This window comes from Mobula birostris, chromosome 4 (assembly GCF_030028105.1).
Source record: "Mobula birostris isolate sMobBir1 chromosome 4, sMobBir1.hap1, whole genome shotgun sequence".
NCBI lineage: Eukaryota > Metazoa > Chordata > Chondrichthyes > Myliobatiformes > Myliobatidae > Mobula > Mobula birostris.
This window is the reverse complement of record NC_092373.1, coordinates 22,739,054-22,764,397: the sequence shown is the minus strand read 5'-3', so window position 1 is coordinate 22,764,397 and position 25,344 is coordinate 22,739,054. Positions and strand designations below refer to the sequence as shown.

General features: G+C 38.6%; 2 protein-coding genes across 2 annotated transcripts; one reads left to right on the top strand and one right to left on the bottom strand.

Annotated features, from left to right (window-relative positions):
* Positions 1 to 1,419: 1,419 nt before the first annotated feature.
* On the bottom strand, positions 1,420 to 14,578 carry zic4 (zic family member 4). The gene is made up of 4 exons (XM_072256935.1): positions 14,552 to 14,578; positions 5,693 to 6,149; positions 4,988 to 5,584; positions 1,420 to 1,856 (listed from the first exon to the last, which is right to left on the bottom strand). The coding sequence occupies exons 1-4, from the start codon at positions 14,576 to 14,578 to the stop codon at positions 1,420 to 1,422; spliced, it is 1,518 nt and encodes a 505-aa protein (XP_072113036.1).
* A 3,782-nt stretch (positions 14,579 to 18,360) lies between these two features.
* On the top strand, positions 18,361 to 21,794 carry zic1 (zic family member 1 (odd-paired homolog, Drosophila)). Its single transcript, XM_072254503.1, has 3 exons — positions 18,361 to 19,336; positions 20,903 to 21,066; positions 21,479 to 21,794. The coding sequence occupies exons 1-3, from the start codon at positions 18,361 to 18,363 to the stop codon at positions 21,674 to 21,676; spliced, it is 1,338 nt and encodes a 445-aa protein (XP_072110604.1). The 3' UTR covers positions 21,677 to 21,794.
* Positions 21,795 to 25,344: the final 3,550 nt, after the last annotated feature.

Genomic DNA, 25,344 nt, shown 5'->3' with positions numbered 1-25,344 from the left:
CCGCGACAATACCTCGCTCTTACAACTTCTTTACCAATTATGTTTAGGGTTCCATAGAAAGTAAACGTGCTTCGCCGATGTTACTTATTTTCAAATAGAAAATGCACTTTGAATAACATACTTGCGGCGTAAAACGATGTACTATGAAATGTATTGCTCCTGACTAAAAAAACATGACCAAGTCAACGAGTTAGAGTTTGTTCTTCAGAAGTGATTAATTATATATGTCACAGAGATAGGACAGAACCAATGCTTTACTATACATATTAACAACAAATATGTCAATTCCTAAAATGTCTTTAAACCTTGTTCCTATTATTATCAATTTATTACAAACCAGTACCCATGTATATCAAAACAGGATCAAAAATACAGAAAGAAAATTATCCTACAAAGTACAAACTTCCATTTATAAAACACTATAATTTACAGAACACACACTAATGATTTAAAATATTCTAAGAAAGAAATATACACTATCTAACTGCCCTGTGATAAAACACTTTGGTTCATTGATACAAAATGTTTTTTTTAATTGTAACATTTTAAATAAATTATGGCAAGAAAAACAAACAAGAAAACAAGACGAATTACTTAACACAGACTTACGGTGCATATCAATACCAATATTTATATGATTTACAGGCATATTCTGTAAAATGTCTAATACGAAGATGTTTGTAAAAACGTTTAAAGATTAGACAGGCTTTTAAACAGACAGTATCCATCTTGTTTTGACCTACAAAGACTTGTGTACATTACTATTCACATCAGGTGTGTCTTCTAACGCTTTCCTGTCTTTCAAACGGCAACGTAATAAGAGTCCTTTGACAAAACGTTATCACAGTTTGTTTCTTTTTTCCTAATAAGTAGGAAAATCCCAAAGAAACATTGAAAAGTATCTGGCCTTATGAAAACAATCCTTTAAGCTAGTAGGACGAGGAAGGGATAAAGTTGGGATGGGGGCACTTGAAAGAGATCGAAAATACCTTGCAGCTAAAGGTGCGTTACTCCTGACTATTGATTTCAACTTATGTAAGATATATATATATATGTGTGTGTGTGTGTGTGTGTGTGTGTGTGTGTGTGTGTGTGTATGTGTGTGTGTATATATACATATGTATGTGTGTGTATGTATATATATATATATATATATATATATACATACATACATACACACACATATATATACACACACAGAGATACATATAAAGGATACTTCCTCTTTAATACATGTCTGCATCAGTTGGTGCATGCCAGTGCATTACATCATTTTCACATTACTTAGGCGCTGGGCCTCCAGAAACTCAAGTATTTCAAGTCAAATTTTGCGGTAAGTATGGGTTGCAAACATCGAATGAACAAAACTTTAGTTGAGATTTCTTATGTGAGTTCATGTCCAAATAGTCCTGTTTCTTGTTATAGAATAGTTCTGGGATCAGAGTTTCTGTAAGAATGTTCTCCTGGTCCAGGTGATGATGAATTGCTTGGAGGAGTTGGGATACTGCTTGCTCCCGTGCTCTGACACACATACCATTCGCTCAGGTTAGCTGCGTGGGAAGATGTGATGGGGTCTAGCTGGGAAGCTGGAGCTGGGGGGTCCCGACCTGAGTCCGAAGACGGTGATACCAGCGAAGGGGTGGAGGATTCATAACCCGAGCTTGGAGGAGGAGATTTGCAGTGGACCTTCATGTGCTTACGAAGGGAGCTGGGGTGCGTGTACGATTTATCACAACCTCTTACTTTGCAGTTATAGGGCTTGTCACTTGTATGCACATGAGAGTGCTTTTTTCTGTCGCTGCTGTTAGCAAAACGTCTGTCACAGCCTTCAAATTCGCATTTAAAGGGTTTTTCACCTAAAAGGAAACCACAAAGGGCAGAGTGATGAGTCACAAACGTTAAGGTATTTTTGTTTCATTACTGACGCTAAAGTGGTATCTACCGCTATTAAAAGTACACATTACTCACCAAAGCGTGTTTTAATAAATATTAAAATTACTACTTGATATATTATAATGATATATTGCAGTCACGTTCTTGTAGATTGGAGTATGGTTTATTCTGGCTGCTAGCCATCATTTAGGCATTCTCCTTGTGATTTACAATAAATGCTTGACGTAGCAAAGGCGGGGAACGGCACAAAATTATACTGGCAATTATTTTAATAAAACATTTCAATATCATTAAATCTTAGACTAATACAGAGTTGTATGCGCAGTAAATATAAAAAGCGGTGGCCACAGCGTAAATCTACGTGCTTTGCAACAGAGTTCTCTCCCGCGAACTCTCAAAATGTCGATTTAATATTACACCGTAATTAGCCAAACGTTCAGAAAGCCGTTAGAATAATTTGACCTTCACTTGCCAGGTTGAGGCGGCCAATCAACGATATTAGTGTAGTACAAGCTAGTAGTAAGTTAGTGGGCCCATGGGGAAGCCCAGACGCATAAACACTGTTATTGTGCCGTGTCTGGAGCGTCCGACACTACGAGAATGAAGTCTGCTCTGACAATTCCCGAGAGTTCCAAGCTCCTCCTGGCTACACATTTCTCCTTCTTTACTATTAATGCTGTGTATAAAAGAGTGAGTAATGTAAGATTAACTGCGACCAATCCTTGTTAACTGTCAGTTCACCAGCTAGCTTAGCCTTGGCTGATACATACATACAAAAAAGTGTTAAATGCCTGCCCGAACTTTGCATTAGATAACTTAGGAAAAGATGGCTACCTGGTGATAACTCTACAAGCTGTTTGTGGTTCTAATAAATTATTTTGATATCCATGTTTAATTCCGGATTTAAACTTTAAATGGTAATATTTTATAAGTGAGGTGACAAAAATACTGATGTCCCTGTTTACCCAGAGGCGATCTTTTCATGCTTGTTGAAATAAATAATGTAAAAGGGACGGGATTTCAATTCAATAAAACCTGCCTATAAAGGACTGAAGCCAATCAAACGGCATGAATATTTTACAAGATAATTACTTTGTTAATAGAATTACTATACTTGCTATTTTTTATTTAAGAATTTAGTAACAATAGTGTTTTCAATTTTAAACTGGAAGAGAAATGCAATATTTATCATAATTACAGTGATTAATTGCAACATATGGAGAATGCTATTTAACTGAAATATGGGAATGTGCATGCATCCAGCGCTACAAAGCATTCAGCTCTTCTATTGGTTCCTATATTATTTTAAATTACTAGAAATACGGATGGTCGAATGAAAAGCTCTTGTAAATTAAGTGCTCAACACTCTGAACTGCTGAGCTGAAGTCGATGAAGTGCTGGGAAAGTTTGTTTAGGCAAGCACAATACAATGCTATCAAGTGTCAGATACGCACAGGCAGCGCGCCTGCCCTGCACCAGGAGCATAGCAAGCATTTACAAGTGCCATATACTCCACGATTTAGAAGTGTGGGGTGGAATAACACAATTGCTTAATATATTTCTGAAGTATCTATTTTACATATTTTGTGACAATGCTCCATGAATTTTATTTTTTATATCCCACGTGCAGCAATTTACGACGCCATCTGTGCAGATTCATTTACATTGTATAGGGGAAAATGCATTTTGAATTTAATATCTACCCACGATTCTTCTTCTTGAAAAAAATGTCACGAACCACTTCTTGATCCGAAGTACGCTGGAAGTGCACTTCGATCGATTGGGAAAAACACTAACCCACGTTTCATGATGACGGGGCGAATAGAAGTTTCAGTGCAGATGAGTGCCTCGGGTTAAATTGTGTCTATTGATTTCACGGAGAATCCCTCTCTCTTTCACCACCCCAAACATTCACCATCCCCCACACCCCCTCCCCTCGCGCCCTCGTCCCCTGCCCCTCCCCCATTCTCCCTTCCGCCAACTATACTGGGATTCAAAACCGACCAATAAACATGTTTTGCTTCCACCGAATAGATTATAGCACTGAAATATGTGAGGCGTTTAAGGGATACCGGGTGGTGGGTAAGGGTGGGGGTGGAGAGTATGGGATGATCGGCGATGGGGACCGGTGGTGAAATGGTGGGGGGGGGGGGTAGGATTGGATTTCGTGGGTGTACATTAATTTTTTGCACCCGAGCAAGGCCGCGCTCAAGCAGGCTGCAGTACACAAAACGTGTCAGCGACGTATCGAACTGCTGCTGTAAAACCAATTAATAGAAGCTGTCCTAGAGAGTGTGAAAATTTTACTTCCAGCTTCATTACTTGTAGTTTATCCTGGGAAGTTCAAAAGCAGCTTGGAATAAGCTTCGATCTATGTAATTTACTTGCGGCTAAGTGGGGCTAGCAGATGTTTTTGACACATGTCCAAGTTTCACAAATGGTTCTGCAAAAGGCATTTTCCCCCCGAAAGCTAGGCCTGAACGCTTGCTTTACTTACTGTTGAGCTAAGAGCATGTTTCGATTTATAAACAATGATTGTTAGAGATGGTAAGACCTACACTTCCGAACTAGTGGAAAATGTTAAATTGAAAATTAGACATATTTAAATTAGTCCCTTTATGTTTCGGGATTCCTGAAAAATAACAATATATTTTCTTTCATAATTGTAAATTATTTGCAAAAGTTCTCCCTTAGATCTACCCTAATATCATAACGTCCATAGATATTAGGGGGGCATACTTTGTCCAAAAAAAAGCCTTTTAACTGAGTCTGACAGAAAGAAACATAGTGATTTTTAATTTTAGAAAAAAATGAAGTAGGACAGCTTCATAATTTGCAACTTTAAGGCTATTTACAATAAAAACAGTTTAAATTATCTATTATCCACGACATTACGAAGTTCTCAGAGCTCGGTGATTTATATAAGTGCTTTAAAAATTAGGCTATCTTCCAAGACACATAAAGAGCAGCTTCATTTTGCGTTTGTATTGAAATCCCACTGGTCATAAATCGAACATATATTTCATTATATTGTTAATTTCCGGATACCGAAAATAAAATAAATACGAAACAACAATCCTTTAAATGTACTGACCTGTGTGCGTTCTCTTGTGGATCTTGAGATTTTCTGATCGGGCAAAGACTTTGCCGCAGCCAGGAAATGGGCAGGGAAATGGTTTCTCGCCAGTGTGGACTCTGATGTGATTTACAAGTTTATATTTGGCTTTGAAAGGCTTTCCCTCTCTTGGACACTCTTCCCAGAAGCAGATATGGTTCGACTGCTCTGGTCCCCCAACGTGTTCCACTGTTACGTGAGTAACAAGTTCGTGCATCGTGCTAAAAGTTTTTGAGCATGGCTTTTTAGTGACAGGGTCCGGTTCAGTCCACTTGCAGATCAGCTCCTGCTTGATAGGTTGCCTCATGTAGCGAAAGAAAGCACCTGGACCGTGGTGGGCAGCTAAGTTCATGCCACCGTAGCTATGTAGAGGGGAAGAAGCAAAAGGATCACTCCTGGAACTTGCCACTTGGCTGTAATGCTCAGACCTGGCGTACATGTCTCCAGGTAGCCCCAGTCTTAACTGTCCGTTCAGATGGTGTCCAGTTGGGGCTGCATGGGGAGGCTGATCATGCAGTCCAGGGAATAGAGAGTGGCTTCCAGCCTCAGGGTGACCATGGTGTCCGGGATAGCTACCTGTTGTTGATACAAACATTCCGTGGTGAGAACTTGTGCCAGGATATTGATCTGTGAGCCCAGGCATGACTGAAGATGTCAGGTCTCTGCGGATGAGAAAGTCTCTACCTGCCGTGATAGCCTGGGCAGTGTAGCTGGTGTGGGAGTGCGAGACCGAGTAACTGACTGCTGCTGCCGCCTGCGCTGGGCCAAAAGCTGCCGTTGGATTGGAGACAACCTCAGCGTGGCCTGCCATATGATGGTGATGATGATGGTGGTGATGGTGGTGGGGATGGGAAGGGCTGAGTTTAAGTGCCGCAGCGGCTGCAGGGTGCCCCATGTGTTCAGGCCCGAATGGACTCGGCCCCAGGCGGGGTTCTCCACTACTCTCCCCAGGGTGCGTGTGTGCCATTGAGTGGGGATGGCCGCTGAACCCCGGGAAGCCTGTCATGCTCTGAGGGGGATGGTGATGATGGGGATGGTGGTGAGCTCCTGCCAAGTCTACTAATCTCAGCGCTGGGTTTCGTTTGGCGAATGATGGATCCACCATCGGGCTCCCCAAAGCGTCCATGCTTATAATGCCTGACTGCAGGAAAATAATAAAATAAACTTTTTTTTTCAAAAGTTACCGAACTTTAGAAACTCGCCCTTTGCCAACGTGGAAAGTCATTCGGTGTAGAGAGTGCAGACGGATAGCAGCAGCAGGACGCATTGAGAAACTGAATTGAGATTCATGAACAGCTTTGCAGCCCGTCGAGCTCCGCGAGCAACAAGCGATCTCATTGGTCAGTTCCAAATGATTGACAGTGCCAGTTACGGACCCCAGACGGGGCACATGCGTATTACACCCAGCCGGTGTTCGATGGTGTGGGGGGGGGGGGGGGTGAGCGAATGGGGGAATAGAGTAAGGGATTGGCAATGGATAAGGGGAGGGGGTGGTGTGGGGTGAAGGGAACATGGAAAAATCACTGGCTGAAGGGCGTGGGATTTTTTTCTACTTTCTTGCAACATATTAATTTTAGTAGAAAAATCTGAAACTCTTCGTTGTTCTAAACTACTATAGCTTAACTAACAAAATCGTAGATTTTTAAAAGTTTATCTGAGCGGGAGATTTTTTTAAAATATAAAGTCCAAATATTTGGCGTTAGCCCCTTTCTATGTTTTAATCATTCACAAATGTGTGCAGCATTTAACAGTTCTGGTGTTTATAACGTATTTTCAACTATGAAATTAAATTATATGCGCTGATTATGAATGCAGATCCACTCTGATTTCGGAGGGATTAATAAGGTAAAGAAGGCCAGGATGATGTGTTGTGGCAGGATTTAAACATTTATGAGGTGTTACACTGGTGTTTGTTTCACGAATAAGTATACAGTTAGAAGTGTAGGAAAGTTTATCCCTTCCCTGAGCCAGTCAAAAACCAGAATCTGCTTAGCAACATCAAACACCGGGTCCCGCACACCGCTTTATTTAGCCACAACAGATCCTGCGGCTTATGCAAGAATTTAGTTTTTGCGGGCAAGAAAGCAAGTTCGGCATTAAACTGAAATGAGGTTATGGCCTGCTATACTCCGGCCGGAAATTAGTTAGTGATTTTTTATCTTTCCTGACACTAGCAGACTTCCAGGCGTGTTATGTTTTTTTGACAAAATCAGACGGCTGGTGTTCTTAGCGGCACAGACGATCAAAGAGATTCCCAGTCAGAGGCATCTGTTAACTTTTTTTTCTTCCCGGGACTGAGTATGAAACTTTCTCAGCATGTAATAACTTATTGAGTTCTCTTGCCCGCAGTCCCGGCTTGGTAATTCAGTAAGCTAGGAGTCCAGGGAAGTTTGGGTTTTCGTGGTGGATGTTGGATCGGACTTGAAGGTGGGGATGGGGGAGGGGAAAGATTTGTGGGAAATACTTTTATTTTCTTAGACTTTACATTTTTTTTACCTCGGTACTGTTTTTCTACAGATTGTCAAGCGATTTGAATTACCGTCTACATCACATGGATGCAAACGTGTTTCGTTTTAAAACAAAAACGTGTGTTTCCAATTCCAAAACACAGCTTGCGAAGGCGATCCCAGACCATTCTTCGAGAATCTGTACTCAGCGCCTAATCTGCAAATAGGAAACTCGCGCCGCTTACGGTGGAAATGAAAGTAAACTCTCGTGTGTTACGGGAGACACGGAGAAAGATAACGCGATGATAAATTGCAGTTTGCTCGTGTCTTTCTACGGGCACACACGAATGAGAGACTTTTATGCAGAAACCTGCTCTTTATAACAGCCTTACGATTTCATATTTTTCTTCTAATACTCGAACGCAATGCTGGTCACAATCCCTCCCCCAACATACAGTCTTATGTCTGCATCTGTAACTTGCTCTCAGTAGAGATCGTCCGGTTAAGTCTCTCTGAGCACATACGTCTGCCATCTACGTAAAAAAGTAGCTTAGACTATTTTTATTGTGAGAAGAGTAGGGTGACAAGACAGGCTACTAATTGAAACATGTACGTTGTGGCTCCTCAGATTATTCAGCAAAGGTAATAAAGGGGAACGGAAACCTAGCGCCGCGATATCGGTGGATTTAGGCCGTCGTCCTAAACTGATCTGCGGCAGGGCTTGAAGCCTACAGCCTAGCACACAGCAGACCTACAGTGCAAGAGAGAGAGAAAAAAAGGTAGGTTTTTCAAAGGGAGGTGGGAGTTATAATGTGGGAATTTATGGGGGTGGGGGTTAGTGGGGGGAGAGAATTACATTTAAGCTGGGAGAGAAATAAGGAGGCGAAAAGCGCGAGCAATATTATACATGCGGGGAATGTATCCAGAGGAACAAGAAAGAAAAAAATGGTTAAAAAGTATGATCAGATGAGAACACGTGGGGGAGGGATATGGCCATGGCGGTGGGTGGAAAGGATCACTCAGTTGTTCAAACATTTCTCTTCAGTCATAGCATGTATGTTGACTATAATGAAAGGTTCGCTCAATTTGTAAACACTAACCTTCAGAGCCTAAGACGGGCCATTGAGACAATGTAGTAAAAAATGTCATTAACTTATACTCACCGTCTAATAGTAATTTCATGTTTAGGTATTAAAAGATTTTGGATATCTAATACAATAATACTTGCACTACGGTGTATGTTTTCCCTTCAAAAACAGCAAACACGTTAACAAGCTGGCATTTTCAGTATTATTTGCATCTACCATATTTCGAGTCCCTCGGACTATTACGCGGAATCACAACCCGAGCTAATAATCCATACATTTATTTCTGTGTTTTTTTTTAAATCACCCGACCCTCTAACGTGTAGCAGAGAAGGATGTAGGGTAGATCTGTGAATGCTGACACATTTATACTTCAGCCTCGGGGCTTCACACTGCCGGCTTAAAATGGGATTTGTACATGTGCTTCTGCATTACCTGATCAAGCCCCCACCTTAGTCCCGGTCTGTCTGCTGTCTTCCGAGCAATTTTTCAGTAGAAACTGACAGTCCCTAGAAGAGAACACAAATCTTATGCACGTTTCACTATATAAATGTTTTTGTAAACGTAAATATAAAGGGAACATAAAGTAAACGCGACTGTAAAATAATATTTACATTTTGTGATTGTGGGAATGGTATTCCACATACACATGAAACATTACAGATAAAAAATCGTGGACCACTAATTTTACAATATCGTTTCATGTTTTTGAAATTAAAAAGAGTGAAAAGGGAGAATATTTCATTACTATAGGTTTTTAAGTAAAAGAAATATTCTGGAAATGCTGCGTTCATGTTACTGAGACTTCAATGTAAATGTATTTCAGCTAGACGACGTGGTTTGAGCTTTATGTTAAGCGTAGAATCTGTAAGGTACGATAATACTTACACTCATACCTAAACATAAGGTTGAGTTGATTCACCAATTCATTTCTTCATTGTATGTGACTGAACCTTTCACACAATCATTTGCTTTATTTGGAAAGAGTTAAAACGTTAACAAACTGCTTGCTTTGCTGGAAGAAAATGGAAATTTTGTCCCAAATAATCTAGAAATGAACATATTACTCTTAGTTCAATCTACGGATTATTTCTATGTGATTAAAATATCACAGAATAATTCAAGATATATTTTATATCTCTCTTATGGTGGGCAGTTCACAGTTGTCTGTATCCCATTATAAACAGGAAATTATTACAGAATTCCAGGTTTGTAGACTCCAGGATCAACACGAAGGAAGTCCAACTGAGATGCCAAGGAACTTCGATTATACCTTTGTGTAATATGAAACACAGCAAAAAAAAAATGCAATGAAAGCAATAACTAGGCATGGTACTCAACTTTAGTTAAACAACAACTGAGCAGTGCAAATTCCAAATTATTCCCTTGCAATTTTTTTCGAGGAACGTGTAGGAATAGATCTGAGTTAGAGAAAACCTTTTTTTAAACAACAACTCAATCTTGCCGTTATTTCGATGCAAGCTTTTTATTATTAATTTTTGATCACAAATTCTATCTGAAAAGGAGCTGGAAATCTCGTTATTTAGGTTCCCAAGATTCCATGCGTTATACTCGTTTCTTTCGACCCACTCACTGAACGTTAAGCGTAATGAGTATGGATATACTTCATTTTTACTACAGTTTAATTTGGCTGCTTGCAAGTATGTGAGTTTGTGCATGTTTGCAGTTTAAATCATAAGGTCTAATCTAAGGATATACTGATTCATGTCAACAAACACAATGAACCAATTGCATTTCTGGGAAAGGGCAATGATTTCCCTATTAAATCATCCCCCTCCCCCCCACAAAACTTAAAGTCGAGGAACATGAAATCCATAACAACATTTTAAAAAGGAAAATAATATGGGTTACTTTATCTAATTGTTAAGATCGACTCCGCATACTCAAGCTGTGAGTGATTTACGGTAGTAATATATGGCGCTAGAATTTAGTGTTATCCTATCTTGCCAAGATACAATTGCAAATATTTAATTAAGTAAGCTTGACTAAGAAATAAAAGTCGAGTGGCATGTTTTATGTGCAAAATATCCAAACTGTATATATTAAACAAAACAAGGATAACATTCCAGATGAAAGAAAGTCGTAACTATAACGTAGTGAATGATAAATTCATCGCGGATAATTAGCAACACCAGTGTGGTGCACTTTGAGGTACCGAAAACAGGGTTACTTTTTACCTTTGCTGCGTTTAAAAATGAGATGTTTATTCTGTACTTGGCCTATATAGGATGCTACATACAGGCCCCTCCCCTCGTAACTGACGATATTAATTTCATGCACCAATAAGTGTTAGACTTTCGTCTGGCTAATTATATTGTTGAAAGTAATCTTCAAGCAGCACCAATTGATAGCATTGTTTGGTTTTGTCTGAGCAATATGTTAGTATCAGCATCATATCTGCCTTTCACACATGTAATTCTGCAGAAGTCAGAATTAAAATTTAACTTTGATGTACTAGCATGCATTTCTTATAACAATTGAAGGAATAAAAGGCTAGACTCGAGGCAGCATAGTCGCTTCCTACAGCTATGAGTTGGTAGACGGAAGGGAGCATTTGTTTCAAATGAAGCTTTACTTTCTCCCCATCCAGTGAAGCTGGGATGTGAGAACAGGTTATCACTGTGGAAGAGAAAAATGGGAGCTCTGTATACAGTTCTAATTAGAGTTAGGATCACCAGTTGCACTTTTAATATAGCCAGAATATAAACACACTACATATAAAAAGACTAAATTAGATACGATATTGAGAGAATCCAACACACTTTTCATCGTCGGAAACAGATACACGTGATTAGTTCATTTACCTGCTGCGCTGACCGCGGCGACAACCATCGGAGTCTATATCTCAAAACTAGCGTATGACTGGAGCTAAATAGCTAAGGAAACAAGCTAGAAAAAAAATGGAGAACTTGTACCATTACGTATACGATTGTATCCTCGTAGAATGTTTTTTCTGACCAAGTGCCCTATTACTCTTCCCACGCCTAATTTCGACTTTGCATTTCTGCAGCTAATCTAAGTATTATGTTTGCGAATTATATTCCACAATCAAACTAAATTTAGAGCAACGCTATTTATGAATTCTGCAAATTTAAAACATTGTCTTATTTTGAAGTTGCGTGAAAAATGTCCTTGTGTCTTTAACTGTGACTATATGTCTACAAGAGGTGCCTTGTATTTTATTGCAACACGGAACAATTATGAAGAAAGGATCGACACTTTGCAGTTTTTGCCGAATTACAGCTAACTATTCACTTAAAGGAAAACTAGTCTTGGTGACACTAACCCCACAAAGTTTTCAACTAACTTGCGTACCAACCATTATTAAATAGATTTTAAGATTTTCTGAAATGAATCGGAGAGCTATGATTATGACTGAACACTTCTACGTAGACACTTGTAACCCTGATCTATGCGAGGATAAAAATTTACCAATATCAACGCTTCACTCCTATACTGATCTAAAACATCCATCCAAATAACATTATGCTCAAATCGTCGCTAAATAAATAAAATACTGCAAGTGTCATACAATAATATGGCCTTCAAGCACACTGGGTCGAAGGTTGTTGTTACAATACGATGGTCGTCAAATATTAATTCTGGTACTTCCAGGCAGAATACGTTGATCTACAGCAAACAGCTGCTTGCAGGATGCACTGTCACTAATTTGTACAGTAGGTGACCACATAAAAAATGTAAATGACCACGGTTCAGACTGGAGGTCGGAAACAATGCTAATGGAGATCCCATTGTCTTTGCAAATATATGATACACACACACGCACACACACACACACACACACACACACACACACACACACACACACACATATATATATATATACACACACATACATATACATACATATAGAGAGAGCGAGACAGAGTGGTTAGGTTGGTAGATGAATGGGTATAGAGGTAAATAGACAGATAGCCACAGTTAAATAGACAGATAAATAGATAGACAGATATATATTTTGATAATATATTTTTTCAACAACTTATCAAACGGACAAATCACAACTTCGTATATTCGAAGTGCTTAATTGAGACTGAGGTAACTACCATACTTTAAAAAAATCCTCATTTAGTGTATAATGTGCTTTCGAATGTAGTTAAGCGAATTTGAGTTCCACGAAGAATGCAATTTTCAATTTGCGATCCTGCATTTTGAGTCGTTTGAGTGGTATTATTAAAATGCAAGTTAGAAATTCCATTATGTTGAATGTCCGGCCGGTCCTGGGACTGATTATGTTCGGAATTCTTCCTGGGTTAAACAATGCTAAAGATGATCCAGGGTCTAGCAAGTCACAGTTCGCAGTAAAGCACCTCAATTCAAGGGAAGTAAAATGTAACTAGGATAGATGAAGAACTTATCTTCAAAACATAAATTGTGCGTGTATGTCAGTGTTCTTTTTCTCTCTTTCTCAGTGTATGTGCACGTGTTTATGGATGTGTATCTGTGTATGTGTGTATGGACGCGTGTAAGTGTATCAGTAAAAAAATAAACTGACCGGCGGAATACTTAATGCAACGTCACATTTTGCAGTGAATGTCATTTTGTAAAAGTGTGCACTTTATTCTAAGACAGCGCGAACAGCAACTGGGGGATGTTGCACAACTATGATTTTTAAGAAGATGCAATGGAAGATTTTTGTTGTAATGTTGTAAACATATAGATAATCAAATAGATAAATAACTGCGCAGATACCAAGCCCCAGCAATGAAGGGGAGTTTAAAGGTATAGGCCGTGTAATCAGGGATACAGATATTCATACAGTGGACAATATCAGAAATATATAACGCACAACTGGCTGATAGCTTCCGCATCAATTTCTTCATCCAGTTTTTATAGCTGCAAGAATGCTAACATAGAGTTGCAGTAAATATCATGTCAGATAAAATGCAACAACCTTTTGTCTTGAATACGGGTGAATTCATCCGGCTATTTTTAAAAGATGCATATTGTATAAAACATCTACTTTTCTAAAATAAATTATAGATCAATAAACAGTCAGAGTAGGCATAGCATGTTAGTTACTCCACTATGATTTAAAGTATTTTTCTTTATGCATTTTGTTCCAATGCATTATTTGCCACGCATATTTTAATCAACTCATGGATGTAATATTGTGTCATTGTTGAATTTATCGTCAGTGTTGATAACCTTGGGTTGAATAATCTTTAATAGCCTCCTTTTAATTAGTCCACCCTTTCATCCACTTCTAATCCCAACATTCTGATGAATTTCCAGGTGCAATTTTGAAGCATTTTGCGCCCTGTCGTGTACTAAGGTGATTTTCCCGCTCCGACGAAATATCTTGTCAGAAAAGCAGACCTAGTTTTAAAGTTAAGCTTTCTTTCAACGTTCAAAGATACAAAACTCGCCCTTCCCTTGATCCACAGATGTTCAGTTTTTGAGACTTCGGGCCCCCCCTTTAAGTTATTCATAGAGGAAGACTACTTTAAGTAAAAAAGAAAATATAACCAGAGACAAAAAAAAACCCTTTTTTAAAAACCCATTCCCGCGACTTGTTTATGTTGGCTAAAAATAAAATATTCTTTAAATATTGTAATGCGAAATTCATATGTAATGGTAAATATATTGGAAATAATTCTAGAATGTGGAAATAACGCGATATGAACCAATCACCCAATATACAATTTGCATCTGTAACGGTGATATGATGCACAGATCTGAAAGCAGGCAGGCGCATAATGGGTAAAAGCAAGGATGACCTTCAAAAGTTCTGGCTCCCGCCCCTGAACTTTCTCAGGCAAACCTCAGATGGTTGAAATTTTAATTCAAAGTAATCTGCAGCTTGAATTCAATACTCAGTTGTCTAATCGAAAGCATAATAAATCTGTTCAAATTCCATGTTTTGGGTACATTTTAAACCGCAGTTTGAAATAATCTGATACTGGATTTTGCCCCGAAATCTCCAGAACACCAGAATGAAAATTAACTTTGCTTTCACGAGTTTTTACTTTCGAGCCAGTGTCCAAGTCGTACATATTTCCGGTTGCATCGTAATTTTTTTTCCAAGCAAAGCACATTGAAGTACCCACTACCGAAATCCTGTCACCTCTACTTGTATGTATGTACCTTGTGGTCGTGTGATAATATTCAAAATTGTATGTGAATTCCGGTTGCTCTTTTAAATATGGAGCAACTACATCTTGAACAGTTGTTTTCTACTTCAATTATTTAGTTCCAGGACAGCTAATATTTTCGAAGGTATGCATTATGTGGCATTGTGCGGCTTTGGCACATGTGGTCGGTCACGGGTCAGGGGTCAAACGATATGGTATTTCAAAAGTCGGCGACTTCAGAGCCATCCTCGCGCGCAGAAGCCAACTGACTAACTTCATTCGAATCGGTTTTAATAGAGATAAGTATAATAAACGAAGCGATAGCACACAGAATCAAAGAGAACTGTCAACACAAGGAAATTCGGCACCAGAAACATTCAAATTAACTTTTGAATTCATTTAAAAGTCATTCCAATAATTGCAATATTTGCTCAGAGGAAGAAAAGAAACAAACATCAGTTCATTATGTCAGAATTCTAAGGCGCTTGCTTACAGGAGAAAGCTAATAAACGGCACGCATTGCTCGGCGCAATTTTTGAAGAGCTCCCAGTATACTAGAACATCCATTAGGACACAAAACACTTCTAGTTGCGAGTGTGTGCACAAGCAAAGCTATATTTTAAGGAGAAGAACGGTTAATATACATTTGCCACAAATAAACGATTGAGATATTAACTTCAAATTATAAATCAAATTTAAATTTTAAATTCAATTTAGGGAAATACTTGAATTTTAAATCAAGTAAAAACAATATCTTTTGTAAACTAGTACATCAGCCTCCAGGCAAATGTCCCTCCACCCCCGCTCCTCCCTTCATAGAACAACCAAATGCTTTGCTATCCATCGACCGAAAACAATCCGAGGGATAATATCGGTACACACAAGTGCTTTCGAATGGAAATGCATAATTCAAAGCCACTCGCACCTAGTTTTGCTTTTATTAGAACATGATGGCCCCTGACAAGGGCTATTCTGAGGAAACAAAAATCTGACTGATATCTCTATTCTCTTTTTAGTCAATTGCATTTACATGAAAGATGATGGAAATTCAGGGGTCAGGAGTCGTTTAGTATAAGTCACTTGAATACACGTGCCTCTCTTACCGTCCTCCACCTGTTGAAGAAGATGTCTTCGATCATTTAATTCAGGTAACTGAAGTTAAAAAAAAATCTACTTTGTAGCGATAACTAGGTAGTCATTCTTCATTTCGCCTTTTCAAGGTTTCTGGAAGCAGTTAGGGAATGTATGATGAAGCAGAAATGAGCCGTCAGGATGATATTTTAATGGCTTATATGTCACGTCGGTGCATGCGGCTTTGAACTCAAGCAGCCTGCGTTTCCTGCGGAGAACGCCGCAAATCCCACTTGATAACTTCTACCATCCTTCAACTTTTAAAATCAGTCCTTCTTTGTATATTGGGAGAGGTAGTCTAAAGATAATGCTGTGGGAAACGTTTACTTTTCATACTCTTAAAATGTCCCTTTAGAATTTGCACACTCAATGAGCAGTAAATCTTTTTGAATCAAATTGCTTCAGCCTCTGCTTCTAGACTGCTGTGATTTTAATATCAATGTTTTCAGTATATTGCATCACTTAAAGTAATGCTATGAGGTTAGCTATTGTAATCACCCAGCAAGACAATATTATGTTCCATTTAAATCTTCAGAATGTAGGATACCCAGAGTACAACTAAAGTAGAAAAAAAATCTTTTTATGCCCAAGTATGGGACCCATCGCGTTAGAATAGTCTACAATTAATCACAAATTGTATCCCCGCATAAGAACAATTCTTGGACCATTAAAGTGCCTAAAACAATATGTTAGTGCTCTCCTCAATATCAAAACCGGCCGCTTTCGGCAAAGTAAGCACAGAACCTCAAAAAAACTGCAAATTGGGAGACCAGGAAGCTTGCATTTTAATTTGTTTCTGCTAAAAGCTCTTCGTGTGAACATTGTCGTTAGGCTCCTACTATGTAATGATAAACTTGTTTTCTTGAGCAACAGCGCTGCTGTAAAATATATCTAGAACTTCGCTGCCGAGCAACATCTTAAAGCAGTCAATTCAATGTCCGGCTTTCGCCTACACCAATACCTTCGGGCAAAAAAAAATCGCAGTTAACCTGTTGTACTTTAATAGAGAACCCTTTAAAAGGGCATTTGTTTGAAAAGTAAGTAAAAGAGTTCCTGTAAATTAGGTAACCACAGGCTGAATTGGAAAGGGGGCAGTCTATAGGAAACAAGACAACTATTTGAAACCAGTGTCCTTCCAAAGTGATGGTTTACTAACGGAGACAATTGTTGAAGGATGCGGTAAGATTTTTTTTGTCGTAAAATAAGACTTTAACGCAGAGGTTTAGCTTCATGGAAGTTCATTGAAGTGGCGAACAAAAGGTAAATTGAACGATTCCGATTCTTTGTTGGCTTTTTACGTTTCTATTACTAGAATGTAATTAGACTTAATGAATATGCAAACCGCTGGCCTCACGTAAATAATTAAATTACTTTACAGGGACTCAGTAAATGGACTTTAACAAATTTGGGCAGCGGATGGAACAGTGCAAACTAAAAGATGATGTGGAAAGAAGCTATATTTTGCTTCGCTGACGATGTTCATAAACAAGTTTCTCTTTCATTGTCCGTAATCAAATCAAAAGAGCACAGGTTTTTAGATATATAAATGGGAGAAATTGCAGCTATTCTGCAATTGTTTGAGAACCTATAGATATGTATAGAGCAATTCATTGCCACCATAGTAAAAAAAAGGCCCAAGCAAGATATTTTCAATCGCCTTTTACTTGTGGAAAGACAGGTTAATCAAGGGTTTCGTCTCGAAAACAACCAAGTGTTGTATGTTTGTACTGAATCCAAACATATGCATTTTTCTAACCCAATTCAATAGAGTGTTCTTTCTCTTTTTGCTCACTCATCTGGGTAAGTGAATTTTCATCGGCGATCAAAAAGCTACTGAACAACAAAGGAAGCCGCCCGCTTTTTTTTCTAGTCTGGAGTTGTGGCACATTAACGAATTTCAAACAGTCTGACAAGGGGTGACTGAATTGTGAAGTCGAAGAAGACAAGAGTTTTCTTCTGTTCCCTCTCCCACCCCCTTTCCCTCCTCCTCTTTCCATATTATATATATGAAAAAAGAGAGGAGAGAAAAAGAAAGAAAATCTGGACGGCAATAATTTATCAGGAGCGACTGTCACGCGCGCACAATACCTGGGATTGATGAGGCGAGTGAGCCAATCAGGAGGCGGGATGTGCGCCACGAGCCGTTGATTGGCGCCAGGGCACAACGGGGCAGCGCCAATCTGGCCAATAGGCACAGACGCCAAGCGCCACGTGACTCCTCCCCCAACTCCCATTCATCAAGGGGATGGTGTTGTCTTTTCAATTCATTTATCTGCAGGAATGATTGCCGCTATCATTCTCGAGCTCACCGCCCGGCTGATGAGGTGAAAGTTTCTCCCCAGGAAGATAAACCGCAAAAGACAATATTGCATGATTTGCGTTTGCAGAGGGGGAAAATATCTTCAGCAAATTCCCACACGCTGAAGAGAGAGAAGAGAGAAAAAATAAGGAGTTTTTGCAAGTCCTCCAAACAGACTCAGAGACTATTTCATATTAAGCAAGTTTCGTTGTGAATTGTTTGTAGCTTGCTTTTATATATATTATTATTTCTTCTCTACTTCCATCGCCAGACGATGCTTCTGGACGCTGGACCTCAATATCCTACTCTAGGAGTGACTACCTTCGGATCATCCCGACATCACTCAACAGGCGATGTCAACGACCGAGAAGTGGGACTGGGGATAAATCCTTTCGCTGACGGGATGGGTGCTTTTAAAATCAGCCCCAGCACTCACGATCTCGCATCGGGTCAAACTGCCTTCACATCGCAGGCTCCAGGCTACGCCGCGGCTCTGGGTCATCACCCCGGCCATGTGAGTTCGTACAGCAGCGCAGCATTCAACTCGACACGGGACTTTTTGTTTCGCAATCGGGGCTTTGGGGAAGCGGCGGCAGCCAGCGCCGGGCACAGCCTGTTCGCTTCGGCCGCGGCTGCGGGCAGTTTTGCGGGACCCCATGGACATACCGACGCTGCGGGGCATCTACTCTTCCCGGGGCTTCACGAACAGGCGACGACTCACGCTTCTCCCAATGCACATGTAATGAACGGGCAAATGCGCTTAGGCTTTTCTGGGGACATGTATGGCAGAGCAGACCAATACAGCCAGGTCACTAGTCCTAGATCGGACCACTACGCTTCGACCCAGCTACACAGTTATGGTCCCATGAATATGAACATGGCGGCACACCATGGGGCCGGGGCCTTCTTTCGTTATATGAGGCAGCCCATTAAGCAAGAACTGATATGTAAATGGATAGAGCCCGAACAGTTGACGAATCCTAAAAAATCCTGCAACAAAACTTTTAGCACGATGCACGAACTGGTTACTCACGTAACAGTGGAACACGTTGGGGGACCAGAGCAGTCAAACCACGTCTGCTTCTGGGAAGAGTGTTCAAGAGAGGGAAAGCCTTTCAAAGCCAAATATAAACTTGTAAATCACATCAGAGTCCACACTGGCGAGAAACCATTTCCCTGTCCTTTTCCTGGCTGCGGCAAAGTCTTTGCCCGATCAGAAAATCTCAAGATCCACAAAAGAACTCACACAGGTATGGCAAATGTATTTAAAAAATCAAGGAGAAATGAAATATTACGGCATGTTTATAACCGCTTCTATCTTTTAACTCGTTTAATCAGTCACTCGTTTATTCGGTAACAGTTTTATGAATACATGTGCAAATAATTATGTATATCAAATAAAATTCACATGTTTAGCACTTTGCTGTTCCTTAACTCTTGATGCTCCTTGTTATGTTTGCTGTTCTGTAAAATGCAAGAAAATATATATTCACCGCGGTTCTGCGATATCAAATGTTACTCTTTTAAAAAAATCAAAATTTCAAAGAGATTCAGTTAACCTAATATATGTCGTGGTCGGGTTTATTTTCAATTAAATTATCAGCGATTCTTATTTTTTTTATCTAAACAGTAGAATAGCCACGGTTGCTTAGTTTCGTTACAAATTCACAACCAAAAGAGCATATACTTGTGCTTTCACTCCCCCTAGTTTGGCTTTTTCATTGATATTTTTTTCTCTATATATGCATGTTTGTAAGTGTATGTACAAAATCTGCGAAATCAACTTTCGTAGATACAGACGTTCCACTCATGTAAATATATTTGCGCGTAAATATTATGTGCGTGTTTGTGTGTGTGTATGAGCGCGCGTCCGAATCCATACGGGTATAATATGTGCCCATTTTACACACATACATTTTCCGGAGTTTATAATCCTGTTGAAACTTACCGGTAGTTCGCAATGTGCGTTTGTGAAAGAAAATGCACTCGACAGCAATGTCGATGTTAATGGCACCTAATGGTTAGGTAGTTGTAAAGATTTAGTAAAGTCGAGATTTAACACTTTCTCGACTGTAAAACCTCCAGGGGCACTTAACAACAATTCACTTCACTGCATGAGATGTCCACTAACTCTTATTTTAAATAAACAGAATTGGAAACGGTTTAATTAAAGCGAAAATGTAAATAGAATTAGCAAATAATCATTTCCGTTGTCTGTTTAAAATGCTATTTCAGCATTTGCGTTACAAAGGCTGCTTCAGTCTGTCAGAGAAGCTATGCTTGTATCAGGGAGAGTCAGTGTTTTAAATAAGAATTAGAATCCTAAAAATAGTCTGGCAGGTATTTTCAACTTTATTCGAGGTATTGTTGCAATTTAAAACAAAAACAATAAGCATGTATATATGCATATAAGGCCGCTACGGCAGCTGCAGCGTCTTGTAACTAGTCACTGTCGATAATATAAATGAAGTAAATGATCAACATTATTAATCAGTGTTATTCATCTTTCATAAATTTTCAAGCCCAGAGGATTGGGACATAATCTAAACATGTCGCAGTTATTTAGGATTTCAGAAGCATAGTTGTAAATTCGTGAGGGAGGGTGATCCAAAAATACGTATTTGTTTTCATGATGGCTGCTTTTCTTTGTTTTTTTTTAAAATAAGTTTAGTACTTTTTTTATGTATACACACGTACTTACTCAGTCATAAACACCCATACACCCCTCCACACAATATAGCATATACAATATATATGTAAATAATGAATTTCCAAAGAACTAAAATGGTATTAATAAAAATTGTCATCGTTGATAGGCGAGAAGCCATTCAAATGTGAGTTCGAAGGGTGCGACAGGCGTTTTGCTAACAGCAGCGATCGCAAAAAGCACATGCACGTGCACACTTCTGACAAGCCGTACCTCTGCAAAATGTGTGACAAGTCCTACACTCATCCCAGCTCTCTACGAAAACACATGAAGGTAATTAAAAAATACGCAATTTGCATTGCAAAGTATTTAATAAATACAATATTCTGGGGGTATTAGGAAACAGAATAGTCATTTCGAATATCTGACAGCTCGGTGAAGATTAAATTATGGAGCAATATCCCTTTTATAACCTTGCATAGTGAATATATTTTATTCTTTCATAGGTCAAATTTAAATATCGCCTACAGTTATGAAAAATCTATCAGATATTTTTGCTATATTTGTTTACATAGCAACTTTTGGTGAATACAACATTATTGAAATAGATAATTCGAAAAGGCCTCAAAATGTTAAGCGATATATTATATGGAAATACATTTTACGTGTTTAATGGAAAACCCTCACACAAAACGCTATAGTTGTTTATAAGGCATTTTTTTTATATGGTGGATGGTTTTTGTAGGTCCACGAAGCATCCTCCCAAGGGTCACAGCCTTCTCCTGCGGCAAGTTCTGGCTACGAATCCTCAACACCCCCTACCATCGTGTCGCCCTCCACAGAAAACCAGACCAACAGTTCAATGTCCCCGACATCTTCTGCAGTTCACCACACATCCAACCACAGCACGCTTTCATCGAACTTTAACGAATGGTACGTTTAAGTAAACCTACATAAAAATACAAAAAAATTACAAAACTTTTCAAAAAAGACTCCAAAGTTACGATCGCGAGGAATCAAAGACAAAAAAAAGCTGCCAATAGACGTCGAAAGGAAAAATAAAGGAAGAAACCAAAACCTTTCAAAGGTTTAGTAGCGAATCTTTAAAATGCATGTAGGACGATGCTATTTTCTAGCCATTGCCAAGTGCTAGATTTAAAGAACGATCTGATAAAGCTCTGAAATTGCATGTGTTCTATGGCAGCAGCCTTTTTTCCTTTCCTTTTTGTAAATATAGAATTACTAGTTTAAGAGTCTAATGTTTGATTCCTGTACATAGACATATCACAGGGGATTTGTCAACGTGGTATTTGCATATCTGGGCGACGGTTGGAAAAATGCAATTATTTGTTTATGGATGGCAAAAAGTTACTATAGTCGATGTGTACCAAAATGTGAATTACTTTGTATTTGTCTCAACTGAGCGTCAGAAAGTTAGCAGATACTATTGTTATTAATGTGCTTTTTGTATCCAGTGCAAACCTTTCGTCCCAAAGTCCAGTCAGAGTAGTGGTGTTCAAAGTGTTGCTTGTTATGTCAAAAATATCGTAGTGCAAGCTTGAAACTTCGTGTTAAAATGTAACTTTGTTTTATGTAAGACTTGATATTAAAGCAAAATAAGAAATTTATCTGTCCATTGCCTTCGCAGTTGCGATAAATTTATGTATATATTCCCAATCTCCATATTTATCCGCATGTACGTAAATTACCGGTATTACGTGTTACAGATATTCGATATTTATGAAAAATGCATTCGTATGTAAAACCTAGTTTACAAACTGTTCCATAACATTTCGTACAATATTAAAGATTCCAAAATCCAATGCGCTGCATTCAGAATTTTTATTCATTCGGCAAAATATTGCATGTCACAGAATAAAACAATCGAGGAAACATGGGGTAATCGAAAGATATTTTCTGTAATCTTTTCTGTTAAACGCTTACAAAAGTGCATTTTGAGATAAAATGATGGATGAAAACACCCCCTCGGATCACTTGAAATCACTTAATTAATATTCATGCCTAAATTTTTGAAATCAAGGTTTTGGACCACTGTTTTAAAATATTTTGAAATAACATTACCATACTTGCTTTCGGGGCCATAAACTATTAGAGGCAATAAAAGAATACCCCAATTCGACATAAATATTGGCGCAAGATATTATTTGTTGCGTGATGTAGTAACAACCGCCTGACTTCACAGGAAACTAGCGAAAGAATAATGTGTCTTTTTTTCGTCGCAGTTGTTTCTGGGAATACGTAGATAAATATTTCCACCAACGTTGCAAATTTTTTTTTTAAAAAAAACACTGTATTTAAAATATATCAATAATAATTACAAACACCTTTTAAATATTCAATAATGACAGATTTGTCAAACTTTTTTCAAAGGTGAATGCATGTGTTTTCACAATTAAGTAAGGCCTTTGTAGCTTCATATCTTTGCGATTATAATCGTTAATAGCTGGCATTAATTGAAATCATTCTTAATTTATGTTCTTTACAGTGAATTATAACCAACGGTTCTAAACCCAACCACTTAGTGCAAAATTAAATCTACAAGAAGACAATTTATTTTATGTAATCTGATTTTCTTTATGCGTCTTTACTTATTTAATTCCCATCCAGTCTAAAAAATTCCGTTCCATTCGATGATACTGTGATAGCAAATTACTAAATGAGGAAAAAATAAAAATCTAAATTACTTATGCTTAATGACTGTAGCCGAACGCCTGTTTCACTAAATCAGATTGTCTCCTTTGCTATTTACTTTGATAGATTTGCAGGCTATATTGCTTCCACTAACTTAGCTACGCTTGTTGGAACTGTTAGGCTTTGTTCTTCATTGTAGCTTGCATGACCGCCCCATTAAGCAGACAACATATCAACAGACAACACAAATCATGATGCTAGCTAAAGTTACGAATTCCCGTGATGTCCACGGAGTACACAACAGAAACTGACCTTCCGGGAAATGAGATTGATAGTTTAACTGTTTTTTTTAGTGATTGTAGTTGGTAGAACCAGTGCTATATGGTAAGTAGGTGGGTTAGACAAAAAAAATATAATTTCATCTGTTCCAGGAATTGTAATGTAGCATTAAACGCAATTAGATTCGTAAACATTAGCTTAGTAATCATACTCTGAAATGTGATGTTTGTATTTGATAACACCACAATAGCCTTAACTTGTTAATAGGCATTTTGCCGAATACTGATTTTGCCCAGCGATGAGAAGTTTCGTCCAGTATTTTTTTAGTAATTAATTAGCTTCAAGACATTTTTTTAAAACCGAGTTGCATGTTACTGAATAATAGCACTTTTGAAAATAATCTTACAACAGCCGATAACAGTCAGCCATAGCAGTGTTCAAAGTAAAAGCAAATCATAGAGCGCCACCTTGCAGAAAGAAGCACTGTGAAGGCAGAGTAAGCGGCGGTGGGCTGGAGCTTCACAGAGCAATAACATTAAAAAAGGCCATTCACATTTATGCATACGCATAGATGCATTTACATTTTTTTTCTTTGCCCATTTCTGGAGCATGGGGGGGGGGGGACACATCGAAATCAGAGTGTTGAATTAAAATACACGAATAAACATCTAGCCCATTTAAAATATAATTTCAATGGATGTTCCATGGAAGTATTTAATATGGGTTACGTAAATGCACAACATTTTAAGCCCCCTCCCCCAACTCCTAGCTATGCCGTACAGGAGAGCTTACTGTTTGTAAACAATTTTTAACCGGTTGCACTGCCGTTAATAGACAAAGCATTGTCAGTAAGAAATGTAAATGTTGTCGTAATAATTTCTGATAAGTGAGTAAAAGAAACGAATTTGCAGAATTTATGATTTAGTGTCTGTGTGGAGCTCACTACTAGCAAGATAAAGGTTGCGTGAAAGGCGCAATGCGTTTTGAATCTGGCCTGCAGGTTGAAATGCTGTCCCTGCACGATAAAGTGTCTTCCTGCTCCAGCTTAGGGCATCTGTCAAACGCACTGTCCACTCACTCCCTGTATTCTTAAGTTTACTTGTTCTTTAAATTATTTTTATTGCAAATACGATATTCGATATTATTACACCGCTTCTCCAATCCCATTGGTATGTTGTCTGTTTGGCGAATAGATTGAAACAAAAGTTTGGCACATATAACTTCCCTAAATGGAAATTAAGCACCAACGAGTATAGTTTCAATTTCAAGTCATTGCAAGCAATAGCCAATTAGCTGCACACAATAGTAGGTTTTTAATTGTACGGACTATCACAAATGGGCCTGGGGTGTAGAGGAGCACCCTTACTGGCCGATGGTATATTATCTTATTGCTTAAATTCAAAATGTACTCAAATGGTTATTGCTATTGTTTCGTGGTTTATCAGTTATTGAGGCGAGCGAGGATTTGATATTGAATGCTCTGTAACACTATGAAGGTGAAACCAAGGATCACATTCTCAATTGTCTGTTTCGGAAAAATATACATCCACATCTATTTGTGATTGAAGTGTGGTGTAACTAGACAGTACAATTTATTGCTCTATGCGAAAAGTACCCAATACATTTTCTTCTACAGGACTTAAAAAAAACAAAAAAAAAGACGTGTTCTACTAACATGAG